Source organism: Durotheca rogersii (genome assembly GCF_024521655.1).
Source record: "Durotheca rogersii strain YMJ 92031201 chromosome Unknown GGS23scaffold_13, whole genome shotgun sequence".
Lineage (NCBI taxonomy): Eukaryota > Fungi > Ascomycota > Sordariomycetes > Xylariales > Xylariaceae > Durotheca > Durotheca rogersii.
This window is the reverse complement of record NW_026251244.1, coordinates 606,486-617,661: the sequence shown is the minus strand read 5'-3', so window position 1 is coordinate 617,661 and position 11,176 is coordinate 606,486. Positions and strand designations below refer to the sequence as shown.

The 11,176-nt window shown below is 58.8% G+C and overlaps 5 protein-coding genes across 5 annotated transcripts; 3 read left to right on the top strand and 2 right to left on the bottom strand.

Moving 5' to 3' along the window:
• The first annotated feature begins 158 nt into the window (after positions 1–158).
• GGS23DRAFT_99887 (galactose mutarotase-like protein) lies at positions 159–1,815 on the top strand. The gene is made up of 2 exons (XM_051521459.1): positions 159–1,162; positions 1,252–1,815. The coding sequence occupies exons 1-2, from the start codon at positions 295–297 to the stop codon at positions 1,647–1,649; spliced, it is 1,266 nt and encodes a 421-aa protein (XP_051371140.1). The 5' UTR covers positions 159–294; the 3' UTR covers positions 1,650–1,815.
• Positions 1,816–2,272: 457 nt separating this feature from the next.
• GGS23DRAFT_99957 (diphthamide biosynthesis protein) lies at positions 2,273–3,945 on the bottom strand. The gene is made up of 2 exons (XM_051521460.1): positions 3,611–3,945; positions 2,273–3,539 (listed from the first exon to the last, which is right to left on the bottom strand). The coding sequence occupies exons 1-2, from the start codon at positions 3,804–3,806 to the stop codon at positions 2,359–2,361; spliced, it is 1,377 nt and encodes a 458-aa protein (XP_051371139.1). The 5' UTR covers positions 3,807–3,945; the 3' UTR covers positions 2,273–2,358.
• A 208-nt stretch (positions 3,946–4,153) lies between these two features.
• On the bottom strand, positions 4,154–6,876 carry GGS23DRAFT_572341 (peptide N-acetyl-beta-D-glucosaminyl asparaginase amidase A-domain-containing protein). The gene is made up of 2 exons (XM_051516618.1): positions 6,089–6,876; positions 4,154–6,029 (listed from the first exon to the last, which is right to left on the bottom strand). Exons 1-2 carry the CDS (start codon positions 6,498–6,500, stop codon positions 4,414–4,416), a joined length of 2,028 nt encoding a protein of 675 aa, XP_051371138.1. The 5' UTR covers positions 6,501–6,876; the 3' UTR covers positions 4,154–4,413.
• GGS23DRAFT_99877 (uncharacterized protein) lies at positions 6,671–7,629 on the top strand. Its single transcript, XM_051521457.1, has 2 exons — positions 6,671–7,051; positions 7,117–7,629. Exons 1-2 carry the CDS (start codon positions 6,840–6,842, stop codon positions 7,520–7,522), a joined length of 618 nt encoding a protein of 205 aa, XP_051371137.1. The 5' UTR covers positions 6,671–6,839; the 3' UTR covers positions 7,523–7,629.
• On the top strand, positions 7,630–9,017 carry GGS23DRAFT_99878 (kinase-like protein). Its single transcript, XM_051521458.1, has one exon. It carries the CDS (start codon positions 7,737–7,739, stop codon positions 8,583–8,585), a length of 849 nt encoding a protein of 282 aa, XP_051371136.1. The 5' UTR covers positions 7,630–7,736; the 3' UTR covers positions 8,586–9,017.
• Positions 9,018–11,176: the final 2,159 nt, after the last annotated feature.

Here is an 11,176-nt window from a genome sequence, read left to right as displayed (position 1 = left end):
CGTTCCTAGGCCCAAATGGTAGGTGAGATGAACAAAGGGCCCCAGAGCTGCCGAAGCCCCTGTCCACAAGCCAACATCATGTGTCCGCGCCGCTGCATTGTCCAACCAGAGGGAGCCTCCCCAGACTGGGATCGATTCTTTGATGACCGAATTCATATAAGGTGCGAATCCTTTCTCTGGGGAAAGCCCGCCTGCTTCGGCTCTCCTCCCACCGTCGATTGCGACGACTTACCGAGCGCGTAGTACCGGGGGCTCACACGTCAGTAAACAAAGCCAGTCACCATAGTCGTCAACATGCGTCTACAGGTCGGCCTTGCTGCACTCGGAGCTCTCGCGCTTCCCATTGCTTCGGCACTGTCGCCTCGGAGCGCTGGAAGCAGCCACGCGACGAGCGATTTGGGTCCTGATGAGAATGGCTTCTGGTGGATCCACAGCGAGGACCTCTCGGCCGCCTTCATCCCCTATGGCGCGTCCATCGCCAAACTGTTGATCCACGACAAATACGGAATCCAGAGAGACATCGTAGCCGGCTTTGACAACGCCACCGCCTACGAGCTGGATCCCACCCATCCCCACCTCGGCGGCGTTCCAGGTCGATACGCGAACCGGATCCAGAACAGTACCTTTGAGATCGACGGCGAAATCTTCCACACCGATGCTAACGAGAACCCCACGGCGGAGGCCCCGAACGGCGCCAATACGTTGCACGGCGGCCACAATGGCTGGGATTTCCGGAGCTTCACTGTCGTCTCTCACTCCAACGATAGTATCACATTTTCCATCGTTGATCCCGACGGCGAGCAAGGGTTCCCCGGAGAGGTCATCTCTTACATCACCTACACCCTCCGCGACCTCACGTGGGACTTCAAGATGGTGGCCATCGCCACCACCAAGAAGACGCCCATCATGCTCAGCAGCCACACGTACTGGAACCTAGACGGCTTCGCCAACAACGAGACGAACACGGCACTGAACCACACTTTATATTTGCCCTATAGCGGCCAGCGCGTAGGCGTCGACAACATCCTAGTCCCGACTGGCGATATCCTGGCTAACAAGAGAGGCTCGGTGAACGACTTCTGGAGCGCGCCAAAGCAGATCGGCGCGGATCTCGAGAGCCCCGAGGCCTTGGGCAACTGCGGCTTCAACTGCACCGGCTATGGTTAGTTCCCCCTGGGCATATAACCCCCCTTGTGCATTCTCTGTATTCCTACGCAGATAGGCTAACGTGCTTTGCTTGTGTCCCCGCAGACAACTGCTGGATTGTCAACCGCGGGCAGAAAGGACAGTATGACTGGCGCGCCGAGGGCGGGTACGTGGCACGGCTGCAGTCGGCGTGGTCGGGCATCCAGTTGGACGTGTACACGGACCAGGACGCGTTCCAGATGTACTCATGCGGCGGGCAGGACGGGTCACTGCCGCTCAAGACGAGCCAGGGCCTGTTCGGCGCCGACGGCGAGGCGCCGGCCTTCCCGCGCACCATCCCGAAGTACGGCTGCCTCGTCATGGAGGTCGAGGAGTGGGTCGGCGGCATCAACCACCCCGAGTGGCAGCGCGAGAGCAAGCAGATCTTCGGGCCCGGCGGAGACCCCTACGTCCTCCAGGCGAGCTACGTCTTCAGTATTAATACCACTGCGACGACGTCCTAAGGAGGGTCACGTGGGAGTGTCAGATAGACGCCGTGCGCGGTGAAAGGCGATGTTCCGGTCGTGGGTATTTTGTAAGCTATCTTTACCCACCAGAATTAGATGCACTGCCGTCACGACGGTTTGTCCGCCATCCGTATAGGTGGCATAGTGCCTAACAGGCAATACTAGAAGTATACCTGTTGTGAGCATCCTATCAGGCCGCAAGGCGTACCTAGCTGTCTGCTTGCCTTTCGTGGGGGTCAGGGTGCATGTGATACACACCAATAGTTCTTAATGGAAATTCGACAAACTTGAAACGAGGCATTGGTATGGAAATTTCAGCGGGTGTACGATGTGGATTTATTTTAGGACCGCGTTATTTTCTTCTCTTCTACTGCGACGGCTCCCAATAAATAGGGCAATCGGCCTCGGTATGCCGGCTGCCATTTTTACGATCGCCGGAGCACCAGGGACGACACCCATCCATCCCACGATACCTACAGAGCCTTATCATAAGCCTGCTCCGGAAAGCCGAGCCAGGCCTTCCCGTCCCCCATAACAACCGGGTAGGCCTGCCCATTGTAAGTGCGTGGTCGACAGGCGACTGTCACAGCATCCCCCAGAACCCAGCACGCAATGCCACTACCTACCCCCTGGTGCACCGCAACGCCTAGGCGCGGCATCGTCACCATCATCAGACAGGAACGTGACCGCACCAACCCCTCCCCTCTCATCCTCCCACCTCGACGACGCCCTTGGTCCTGCCGAGCCCGTCGCGGGCGTAGTAATCCATAGGGTAGACACCGTCGCCGCCGTCGTCGCGGTCCCAGCCCTCGCGCTCGCCGAGGGCGACGAGGGCCTCGTAGGGGGTGAGCAGGGGGCGGGGGAAGGCGTAGCCCCAGTCGATGCTGAGGCGCGGGCACGCCACCTGGACCCAGGCGTCGACGTCGGGCATGGCGGCGAGCTTGGCGGGGAAGATCTCGCTGAGCAGGAGCTCGACGTGGGGGATGCCGAGGGCGTCGAGGCGCCGCGCGATCAGCGCCAGCGTGTGGGGGTTGCCCTGGCGGCCGAGGGCGCCGAGGATGAGGCCCCAGCGCTTGGCGCGGCGGGCGGCGGCGATGGCGCCGCGGCGCAGGGACTGCATCTCGGCGTGGCCGTAGGTCTCGCGGGTGAGCTTGCGGGCGTAGGGGTCGTAGCGGTAGGCGGGCAGGTCGGGGTTGTGGATCATGACGCTCTCGAGGTGGAAGCGGCCGTCGCCGAGGTAGAGGACGAGGTCGACGGCGCCGGGGCCGGCGGCGGGGAGGCGGGGGGAGGTGCAGCCGAGGACCTCGCCGCGGGAGAGGGGCGCGGCCTGGGGGACGCGGACGGCGAAGCCGGCGCGCTCGAGGGCGGGGCGCAGGACGCCGTGGATGGTGGCGTTGAACTGGATGGTGCCGACGAGGGCGACGGCCTTGGGCGGGGCGAAGGCGCGCTCGACGGTGGCGAGCAGGTGGGCGGCGTCGACGGCGACGTCGACGAAGACGTAGAGCACGCGGACGGCGGCGGCGGTGACGCCGACGGGGACGAGGCAGCTGTGGGCGTAGTGGACGAGCAGGTCGCAGCCGAGCGCGCGGGCGGTGTAGTCGTCGACGCAGCAGGCGCCGTAGGTGACGTCGCCCATGATGAGGGGCTCGACGCCGGGGCAGAAGCGGGCGAGGATGTCGGCGATGGTGGTGGCGAAGAGGAGCAGGCCCTCGGGCATCTGCAGCGCGACGCGGCGCGCGCCCGACGACCGGATCCGGTGGATCGTCTTCGGGATCTCGAACGAGTAGTTCGCTGGTAGTAGCGATATCGCCTCCTGTAGCGCCGCGTCCTCCAGGATCTCCCGCGGCACCTGGTTCAGGAGCCGCGGCGCCCGCCGCGGCGCCGCGCCTAAGCACGCACGTTCAGCCCTCTCGTCCACAGCACAAGCACCGGGGCACAACGTCCAGCGCGTCGCTTACTCTCAACTGCGCCGCTTTCGCCCGCCGCCGAGCCCCCGCCGCCATTGCGCGCCGAGTTGGCGGCTGTCCTCCGCCCCACGAACCGCTTCTTGGGCTGCTTCAGCGCGGGTTGCGACGACGGCGGCGGCGGCGGCGAATGGGCCTCTTCGATGTCTGCGGCGATGCCTATATCGGCCTGCGCCCTGTCCTCCTCCATAGCTCGCGGGTGGTATTATAGCTCGTCCCGATGCTTCGGGGAAGGGTGAATCTCGTCTTAGGAAAAGAGGGGTTGTCGAGGTGTCTCTGGTCAGTGATGCACGAGAGTTGGGTCGTTGGTGGCGAGCAGTGAATGGAGCAAGTCAATGAAGGGTTGACGGGTGAGAAAAGTCTGAATTAGGAAGGTTGAGCCTCTATAAAGGCATAAATATCTTTTTAGTAAATAAACCCTGTGCTATCTAGCTTATGACGTAGAGAGGAGCTAACTCACCGGCTGGTGCCAGCTGGCTACTTCATGTCTTACTACCGCCATGCTTACCAACTTCCATATCCCCAGACAAGCATCACGGGATCGCTGTGATCGTCTAGCCACACACACTTGTTACTACTTTATCCCATCTACGGGGCATAGATGTAACGAATTAGTCGCACTGCGATTTTCAAGACCGCTCTCGACGGGTTGCCATCTCCAAACCGGCATCGTCGCCACGTAATTAACTAGGTAGCTGATCAGGCTTTCTTGCGTTGCCAGCGCCTCTACATTACATAGAATGGAGGGGGCTCTAGACCCCAACACATCGCAGGGAAGAAATTTTGTATGTGAGATCTCAATTCTCGGATCCATTACCGATACTTTCCCCCCAAAGCTCTACGTGGTCCTTGACGACGGTGTCATTGGAAGCACTAACGTTACGATAGTATAGCGGAGTAGCAACCACCTCTTCGCCCTCTCCGCGGTCCGATAGCCCTCTAAAGGAGAATATTTGGTGCGACTGGCCGACCCCCGTGCTGTAGGTATTATCTCCCGGCCGCTGGTAGATCGCCGTGCCGTTGCGCAGTGTCTTGCGCACTGAACCCTGGAACTTGGGCACCTCGGGGCCGGCGACGGCGGCAAACCCCTCGAGCCCGCTGGGAAAGACGGACGCGCCCCAGATCTCGAGCTCTATGCCCTGGTCGAGCTGGGCTCGAAGCGTCAGGTTTCCCTGTGGCAGGTACGACGCGCTACTATTGCAGAACAGCGGGTAGCTGTACCTGGCAGAGTAGGATATGTCCAGACCCGCGCTCGTAGCCGCATCAGCGCCCGCGATGTTGAGTGTGTTTACGTTGTCGTACCCGCGCGCATAGACGCTGCCGTTATTTTTGTACGACAGGGACTGCGTCCACTTGGCGGCGCCTTGCCCGCGCTGCGTCTTCACGTACGAACTGAAGGATAGCGTGCGCGTCACCGCGAGGGTATAGTCGAGGGTCTCGTTGCTGCCACTCTCGCTCTGCTTGATTCGCTGCGAGAAGTTAATGCTCGGGTCGTTAACGAATTTCTTTATCGATGTTCCCGTCGTGACGGACCCTTCGTCGTCGAGCCAGACGAAAACCTTGCCGGTGATATACCACGAACTATGCGTGGTCGAGGACAGGGAGGCCTGCGACACGCCATCGTCTTCCAAGCCCACCACCCGAATGTTGAAGGTATGGTCTTCCCCGTTGCACAGCAAAGGCAGCCAGGGAGTGATGTCGATTTCAGACTCCCGGATATCAAACGCTTCGATTCCGACGATAGGGCGGTGAAGTTGTGGGACCACACCCCCGGTGAATATGACCGGGAATGGCCAGGAGACACCAGCGAGCTGGTCGTCGATAAGCACCTGTACCTCGCGAAACGGCGAGTACCCGGGCATCGCACCGTAGTCAGCCTTAAATGTGTCCGTAGCACTCTGCGGCACATTGCTCCACCAGAATTCCTCATCTCCCTGGCCCTTAACGTCTACGGTAAAGACGGCGCGGTTGGCGTTTCGCGGGAAGCTGACCGTGCTGGTGGCTTCTTGCTCCGGGTAGGTGAACTGGCTCGGCTCTCCCGTCGACCCAGTCCCTTCGCTAATGGGAATGATCAAGTCGGCAGGCGCGCGGCCACTACCCCCAGCTCCTACTGGTCCCTTGAAAAATGTCGCCGTAAGCGTCGTGTTGAGGATTCCTGTGTAAGTGTTGTCTACAATGTTCTCCAAGTCGAAAATCAGAGTCTGCGGCCGCTTCCAGAGGGATAGGAACGGAGTGACATCCTTCAGCCAGACCCAACGAATGCCGTACGAAGTAGGTTCCGCGGTAGTTGTTCTCCACACCTCGGTATCCCCGAGGTATAGGACGCCCGTCCGGTCGTACTGGCGCCCCCTTACCAGAACGGTGAAGTTGAGGACGACACGGTCGAAATCGTGATCGGGAGGCGTGTAGTTGCCTTGGACAAGTCAGAAATTGCGCCGGACTGTTTCTAGGCAGATGCGGGCATGCGCGTACCGACAAAGGGATATCCGTAGCTGTTTGTGAAAGAGTGCTCAAATAACAAGACAGTAGATGCATCAGCACCAGTACTGCTGCCAGCCGGGGTCGGGGCCGCTATTTGCTGGAGCGCTGCATCGCGGAACTTGAGCCCTTCGTGGGTCAGGACAGGTTCGGCAACCTGGAAACACTCCAGGGGTGCAGTTGTAGCAGCGGGGGCAGCGCTATCGGTCCGTGTCTCATCGGTTCCCATATCGATGAGATTTTTGAACCTAGCGAGAGAATTGCGCTTCGCTCTCGGGTCATTCCGGACAACATTCCTGGACTGAGGCTCGGGACGCGCAGCGGAGAGCGCTGCGAGAATAGCGACGAGTAGGAAACATTTCGCGACGAGGGCGCCGAGGCCGTGACGCAGAGGCGGAGGTGACATTTGATTCCGATGGTTCCACGGCGATTGCGGACGAGAACTCACCGCCAGCTGGAGACGGATGGGGTGTGGCCTGGCTGGATGTCATGAAAGAAAACAAAAGCAGGCGGAGAAGGGAGAGGAGAGGAGAGACAAGAGACGACAGAGACGGTTGATTGATATCAATCGGATATTTTCCTTTTTCTTTTTCTTTTTCTTTTTCCCTTTCCCGAGTCTCATGAGGCACGCCCCGCAGGTATCTGCAAAAGGCTTAATTATCACTATTATACAAGACGTCGACACCGCCCCAGTCAGTGGGAGCAAGTATTATAGTACTAACCTGTAGGCGGTACGCATTCGACGATGGAAGCAGGACGCGTTGCATCCCGCCATCGCAGCTCTCCATCGACAAACAAAAAGGGAAGAGAGAAACATACAGCGCCGATAACGATGCACTCCGCCCGCACGGCAAATCAGCCGAGAACAGAAGGTGATGGCGCCAAGGATGGCCAGGGGGCTGCAGACTCGAGTCGCTTCTCACTTGCTGGTCACCGAGTTACAGCATCCTCTACCAGGTAAGTATTCCCATTACCTACCTGTTTGGTTTGCAGACGTGCAGAGACCTGCTAACCGGAGTAAGTCGAGATTGCGACACCAGTCAATCCGATTACCTAGCTCATGGAAATCCCGGCAAACCCGATGCGACGCCTCGGCCGGGGATATCCACACGATGGCGGAGGGCGCAGAATAGCCTCCTCGTTTTTCCTCCTCTCCTTCCTTCCTTTTGTCCTCTCACCGAAGCAGCCTGTCATGATGTAGGATCGCGCTGTGTCTTAAGAGCTGTATCGTCACCATTGCTCTTCCGACTACTTCGTGGTAGGTACATACGCAGCTTTGTCCACGCTAATCTTTGTGCTGGCTCGAGTGGGATTGTTTGCAAATCCGACGCCAATTCTCCAACTACCAAAGTGATCTTGCTCGTAACATCGTATGCGGATGAGAAACAGATCCAGTACCAGGTAACAATCGACTTGACCTGGATATGAAATCAGAAGTATAAGAGAAGCATCGCGGCGTTAATATTACTAGACTCACTCATCAACCCATCGGGATAACCGAATCATCAGAATAACTACTAACTCATCAGGATAACCAACCCTTCAGGATCACTAACCCTTCAGGATAGCTAACCCTTCAGACAGCATACCCAGTCACATTATTCAGATATCGCTCCAAACCGAGAAAGATAACCTAGCCACAATGGCAGGCAACATCGTCGAGGAGGTTGATACCCAGTCGACAACCAACCGCCGGATTTTGCGGCCGCTGGGCACCAAGAACACATGGCTACTAGGCATCGAGAATGTGCTAAAGAGCCGTCCCGATTACGCGGGTAGCGAGCTCGAGATGGTCAACGCGAACTTCGCGCGGGAGCTTATAGCGGCGCGCACCAACGACAAATTTACCGTCCCCAAGGTCGTCACTTGCCGGAGCAAGGGCAACGACTTCAGACGCACTGTCTCTATCCAGGAGCGAGTCCCGGGCGAGTCGCTAGACAATGCGCTGGAGTCCCTCTCGCGGGCGGAACTCACGCGTATCGGTGCTGGCCTCGGCGCGTACCTGCTCGCGCTACAGGCTCGCACGTCGCCGCGCATGGGGATGCTCAACGGGCAGCCGGTAATGGACCAGGGCCTGCTCGCGCCGCTGCCGCAACAGGCGATGAGGGAGTATGAGAATTGCCGGACAGACGACGAGGTGGCGGCCAACCTGGGGCTGAGGCTGCAAGCGGACCTGGAGACGGTGGCGGAGCTGATGGCGCGGATGCCGCCGGCGACACCGTTCGTCTTCACGAACTCGGACCTGCACGCGGAAAACGTGATGGTGCACAAGGGTGAGTTCGTGGGGCTCCTCGACTGGAGGCTCGCCGGCTACTACCCCCGCTGGTGGGAGTACGTCAACAGCGCCGCCCTGCTCGACGAGTACCTGCCCGCCGAGCTGCGGCACCCGGAGGCACTCGCCTGGTTCCGCGTCTATAGCGCGCTGCGCGATCGCCCGAACGATGAGAAGACCCGCAAGCTGGTCGCCGAGTATCTCCAGAGTACAAACTAGGTAGGTGGCCAAGAGGGGTTTAGGTAAGTATCTGCCTAGATTCCTAGATTCCTAGATGTGCTGGCGTGTAGGCAGGAGTGCGAGTAACTACGTAAACATTGCTAGCATAGCGGTAAGTTGTAAGTCATAAATACAGACTGATATCGCCAACTAATACCCACCTACAAGTAGTCCTGTGAAAAATCTGACTGCTTTGCCTATGTCTAAAAACGAGCGTGACGAATGTAGCCACAAAACAAACAGGTGTTTACGAAAATCTTGGGTTGCACCTAGGTAATAAATACGGAGAGAGACGTTACCCCTACCTAACTAGACCTACTTACCTAGGTGTAGGTACCTATTAATCGTCAGTGATGATGAATTTACCAACCCTCAACCTCTTATCTAATGGCGCTAGATTCTAGGAAGAGGATGAAGGGTCCTCCTAGCTTCTATAGTTTCCCTAGGATAAGTGCCGTAGATCTAGGATGTGGCTGGCTTACTCTGGCGCCTAAAAATAGGCACTTGTTCGGGCCAGTAAAACAGACGCCTTGCACAGTACTACTACAAGCAACGCTCTGCCGTGTCGGCACAATGTACCTAGGACAGGCTCGACTCTCCGGTGGGCGGGAGGGGGACGGGGAGGGGAGGGGGCCAGTGACGCGGGCTGGCGAAGGCGCCATAGCCAGACCATCGTCCGTACATCATACGACGGCACTGCAGCTGTCGTCCCCCCGTTCCCCTGCAGCGCTCAGGTCAGGACGGGACGCGAGCGCGCGAGGGAAAAAAGCCTGAAATGGGCGCGGCGGGCAGCGAGCGCGGATGGTTCGACCGGGCGGGAACGGCGACGTTTTCGCGTCGATTATGGATTGATGGTGGACTGGCTGCTTGTGACAGGTAACATTTGCCACCTGCGCAGGGTGCATCGCGGAGGAGGGAGAGTGGGAAGATGCCGGCTGCGGTGCTGTGGTCGTTTGGAACCCGCACCAGCCCACGCGATGCCTCCCATTCCCATATCCACCATCCCCGGCAAGCGAGTAAGTACATACAATGCTATATACCTACTTAGTACCGTACTCAGCCAGCCCCTATAGATGGTCTGAGCAGACCAGCGTGCTCCATCGCGGCATGCATGCTTCCAGAGGCAGGCGGGTGGGTACGTGGACGGACAGCGAGACGAAGCCGTCTTACCTATCGCGCCGTTTTGAGTGGCAGAAGTGCGCAGGGCGGTTCAGGGAGAGACAGTCCATCAGTGTGGTGTGCTAGCTGACGGGCGGGACACAAAGAAACACGTTCGGTCCCCCCCCCCCCAGAAGCAGCGGTGGCTCCCCTCGACGGAACTAACCGCTTCGAGCGGCAGAAAACGGCCTGCAGTGGATCGTTAAGAGCGGCGTCGCGCTAGTGGATTTTGTAGCGCCTCAGGCAATCCGGGGAAGCGGGGTTTTAGCGTGCGATGCTGTTGGGTACCTCTACCTTACCTAGGGTAGAGGTACCTAGGGTAGGCGGGCAGCTATTAGTACGCACCGCCGATATTAGGTACGCACTCTCGCAGAGCAGCACCCTTTCTATGTATCTCTACCTGGTTTCGCATATCCCTAGGTACCTAAGTACCTTAGGTAGAGGCAGTCCCGCTGCGAGGGCCACTTCGCTATGGGCAAGGAAGGGAAAGGGGGCACGTGAAAGAGGGAGGCATATCGGTGACGCTGCCCGTCACCGCGATGCCCTGCCATGCCATCCATCTATGCAATGGATAACAGAGAAATAAACAATGTACGACGAGTGCTGCTGAGCCAGGTGGGAAAAGACGACTTCTCCGGTGGAGCACTAGAAGCGAAGGCGATGAGCAGCGAACCAAAGAGGGTGGGTGCGTTATTCGATTACGTAGGCAACTCGTGAGCAGCAGCAACCCGAGCAGCATGTGCGAACGCGGCAGGCAGGCCCATCGCTCTTGTATGCCTGGGCAGGTGCTGGGAGTCCGGAGAGGTACCTAACCTGATATATACCTAGGTACCTAGGTAGGTACAACGTGTAGTCTGGTATATAAGCATGTACGAAGAAGTACTGGGACGGCGGTCGGGGTGGTAGGCTGGGTAAATGAACCACCACCCATGCTCGGTACGCCTCCGATGCAGACAAGAAGCCTACCCCAAATTCTCACCTCCTTGCGGTGCACCAATACGCCATACACACCGCGTACGCCCGCCCACCTCTCTCTCGTCTCTCTCTCCACGAACAGGTGGCGTCCTGCGACGACGTGCCCAGCGAGGTCGACCCTTGGTCCCGCTGCCAACCACCGACGCGACTGACGACGACACGCCCTCGTAGCTATGCCGGCGCCGTCCCGCCAGATCTCTGCCCTGTGCCACGTCCGCCTCGTGGGCGAGCATCGAAGCACGATCGACATGATCCTAGCTTCTTGACCCCCTGAGGTGATTGGTGCTGAGCACGTCGACGCAACATCACTGCCCTGTTGTCATTGGGTTACCCCGCTTCCCTCTGGTGTCCTTCCCCAGAGCATCAGACAACCAGCCAGCCAGCCAGCCAGGACTGGCTGGCCTGTCTGACCAGAGGGGAGCACGGTCTGGATGGCTTAGGCAGCTCGAACGACCAGG

Excerpts from the sequence above, each read along its gene's own strand:
- GGS23DRAFT_99957 (XM_051521460.1), bottom strand. The coding sequence starts at position 3,806 with ATGGAGGAGGACAGGGCGCAGGCCGATATAGGCATCGCCGCAGACATC. Across the intron at positions 3,540-3,610 it reads CGAAAGCGGCGCAGTTGAGA|GCGCGGCGCCGCGGCGGGCG; the intron begins GTAAGCGACGCG and ends GTGCGTGCTTAG.
- GGS23DRAFT_572341 (XM_051516618.1), bottom strand. The coding sequence starts at position 6,500 with ATGTCACCTCCGCCTCTGCGTCACGGCCTCGGCGCCCTCGTCGCGAAA. Across the intron at positions 6,030-6,088 it reads CTACGGATATCCCTTTGTCG|GCAACTACACGCCTCCCGAT; the intron begins GTACGCGCATGC and ends GACTTGTCCAAG.
- GGS23DRAFT_99887 (XM_051521459.1), top strand. The coding sequence starts at position 295 with ATGCGTCTACAGGTCGGCCTTGCTGCACTCGGAGCTCTCGCGCTTCCC. Across the intron at positions 1,163-1,251 it reads CTTCAACTGCACCGGCTATG|ACAACTGCTGGATTGTCAAC; the intron begins GTTAGTTCCCCC and ends GTGTCCCCGCAG.
- GGS23DRAFT_99878 (XM_051521458.1), top strand. The coding sequence starts at position 7,737 with ATGGCAGGCAACATCGTCGAGGAGGTTGATACCCAGTCGACAACCAAC.
- GGS23DRAFT_99877 (XM_051521457.1), top strand. The coding sequence starts at position 6,840 with ATGGAAGCAGGACGCGTTGCATCCCGCCATCGCAGCTCTCCATCGACA. Across the intron at positions 7,052-7,116 it reads GTTACAGCATCCTCTACCAG|TCGAGATTGCGACACCAGTC; the intron begins GTAAGTATTCCC and ends AACCGGAGTAAG.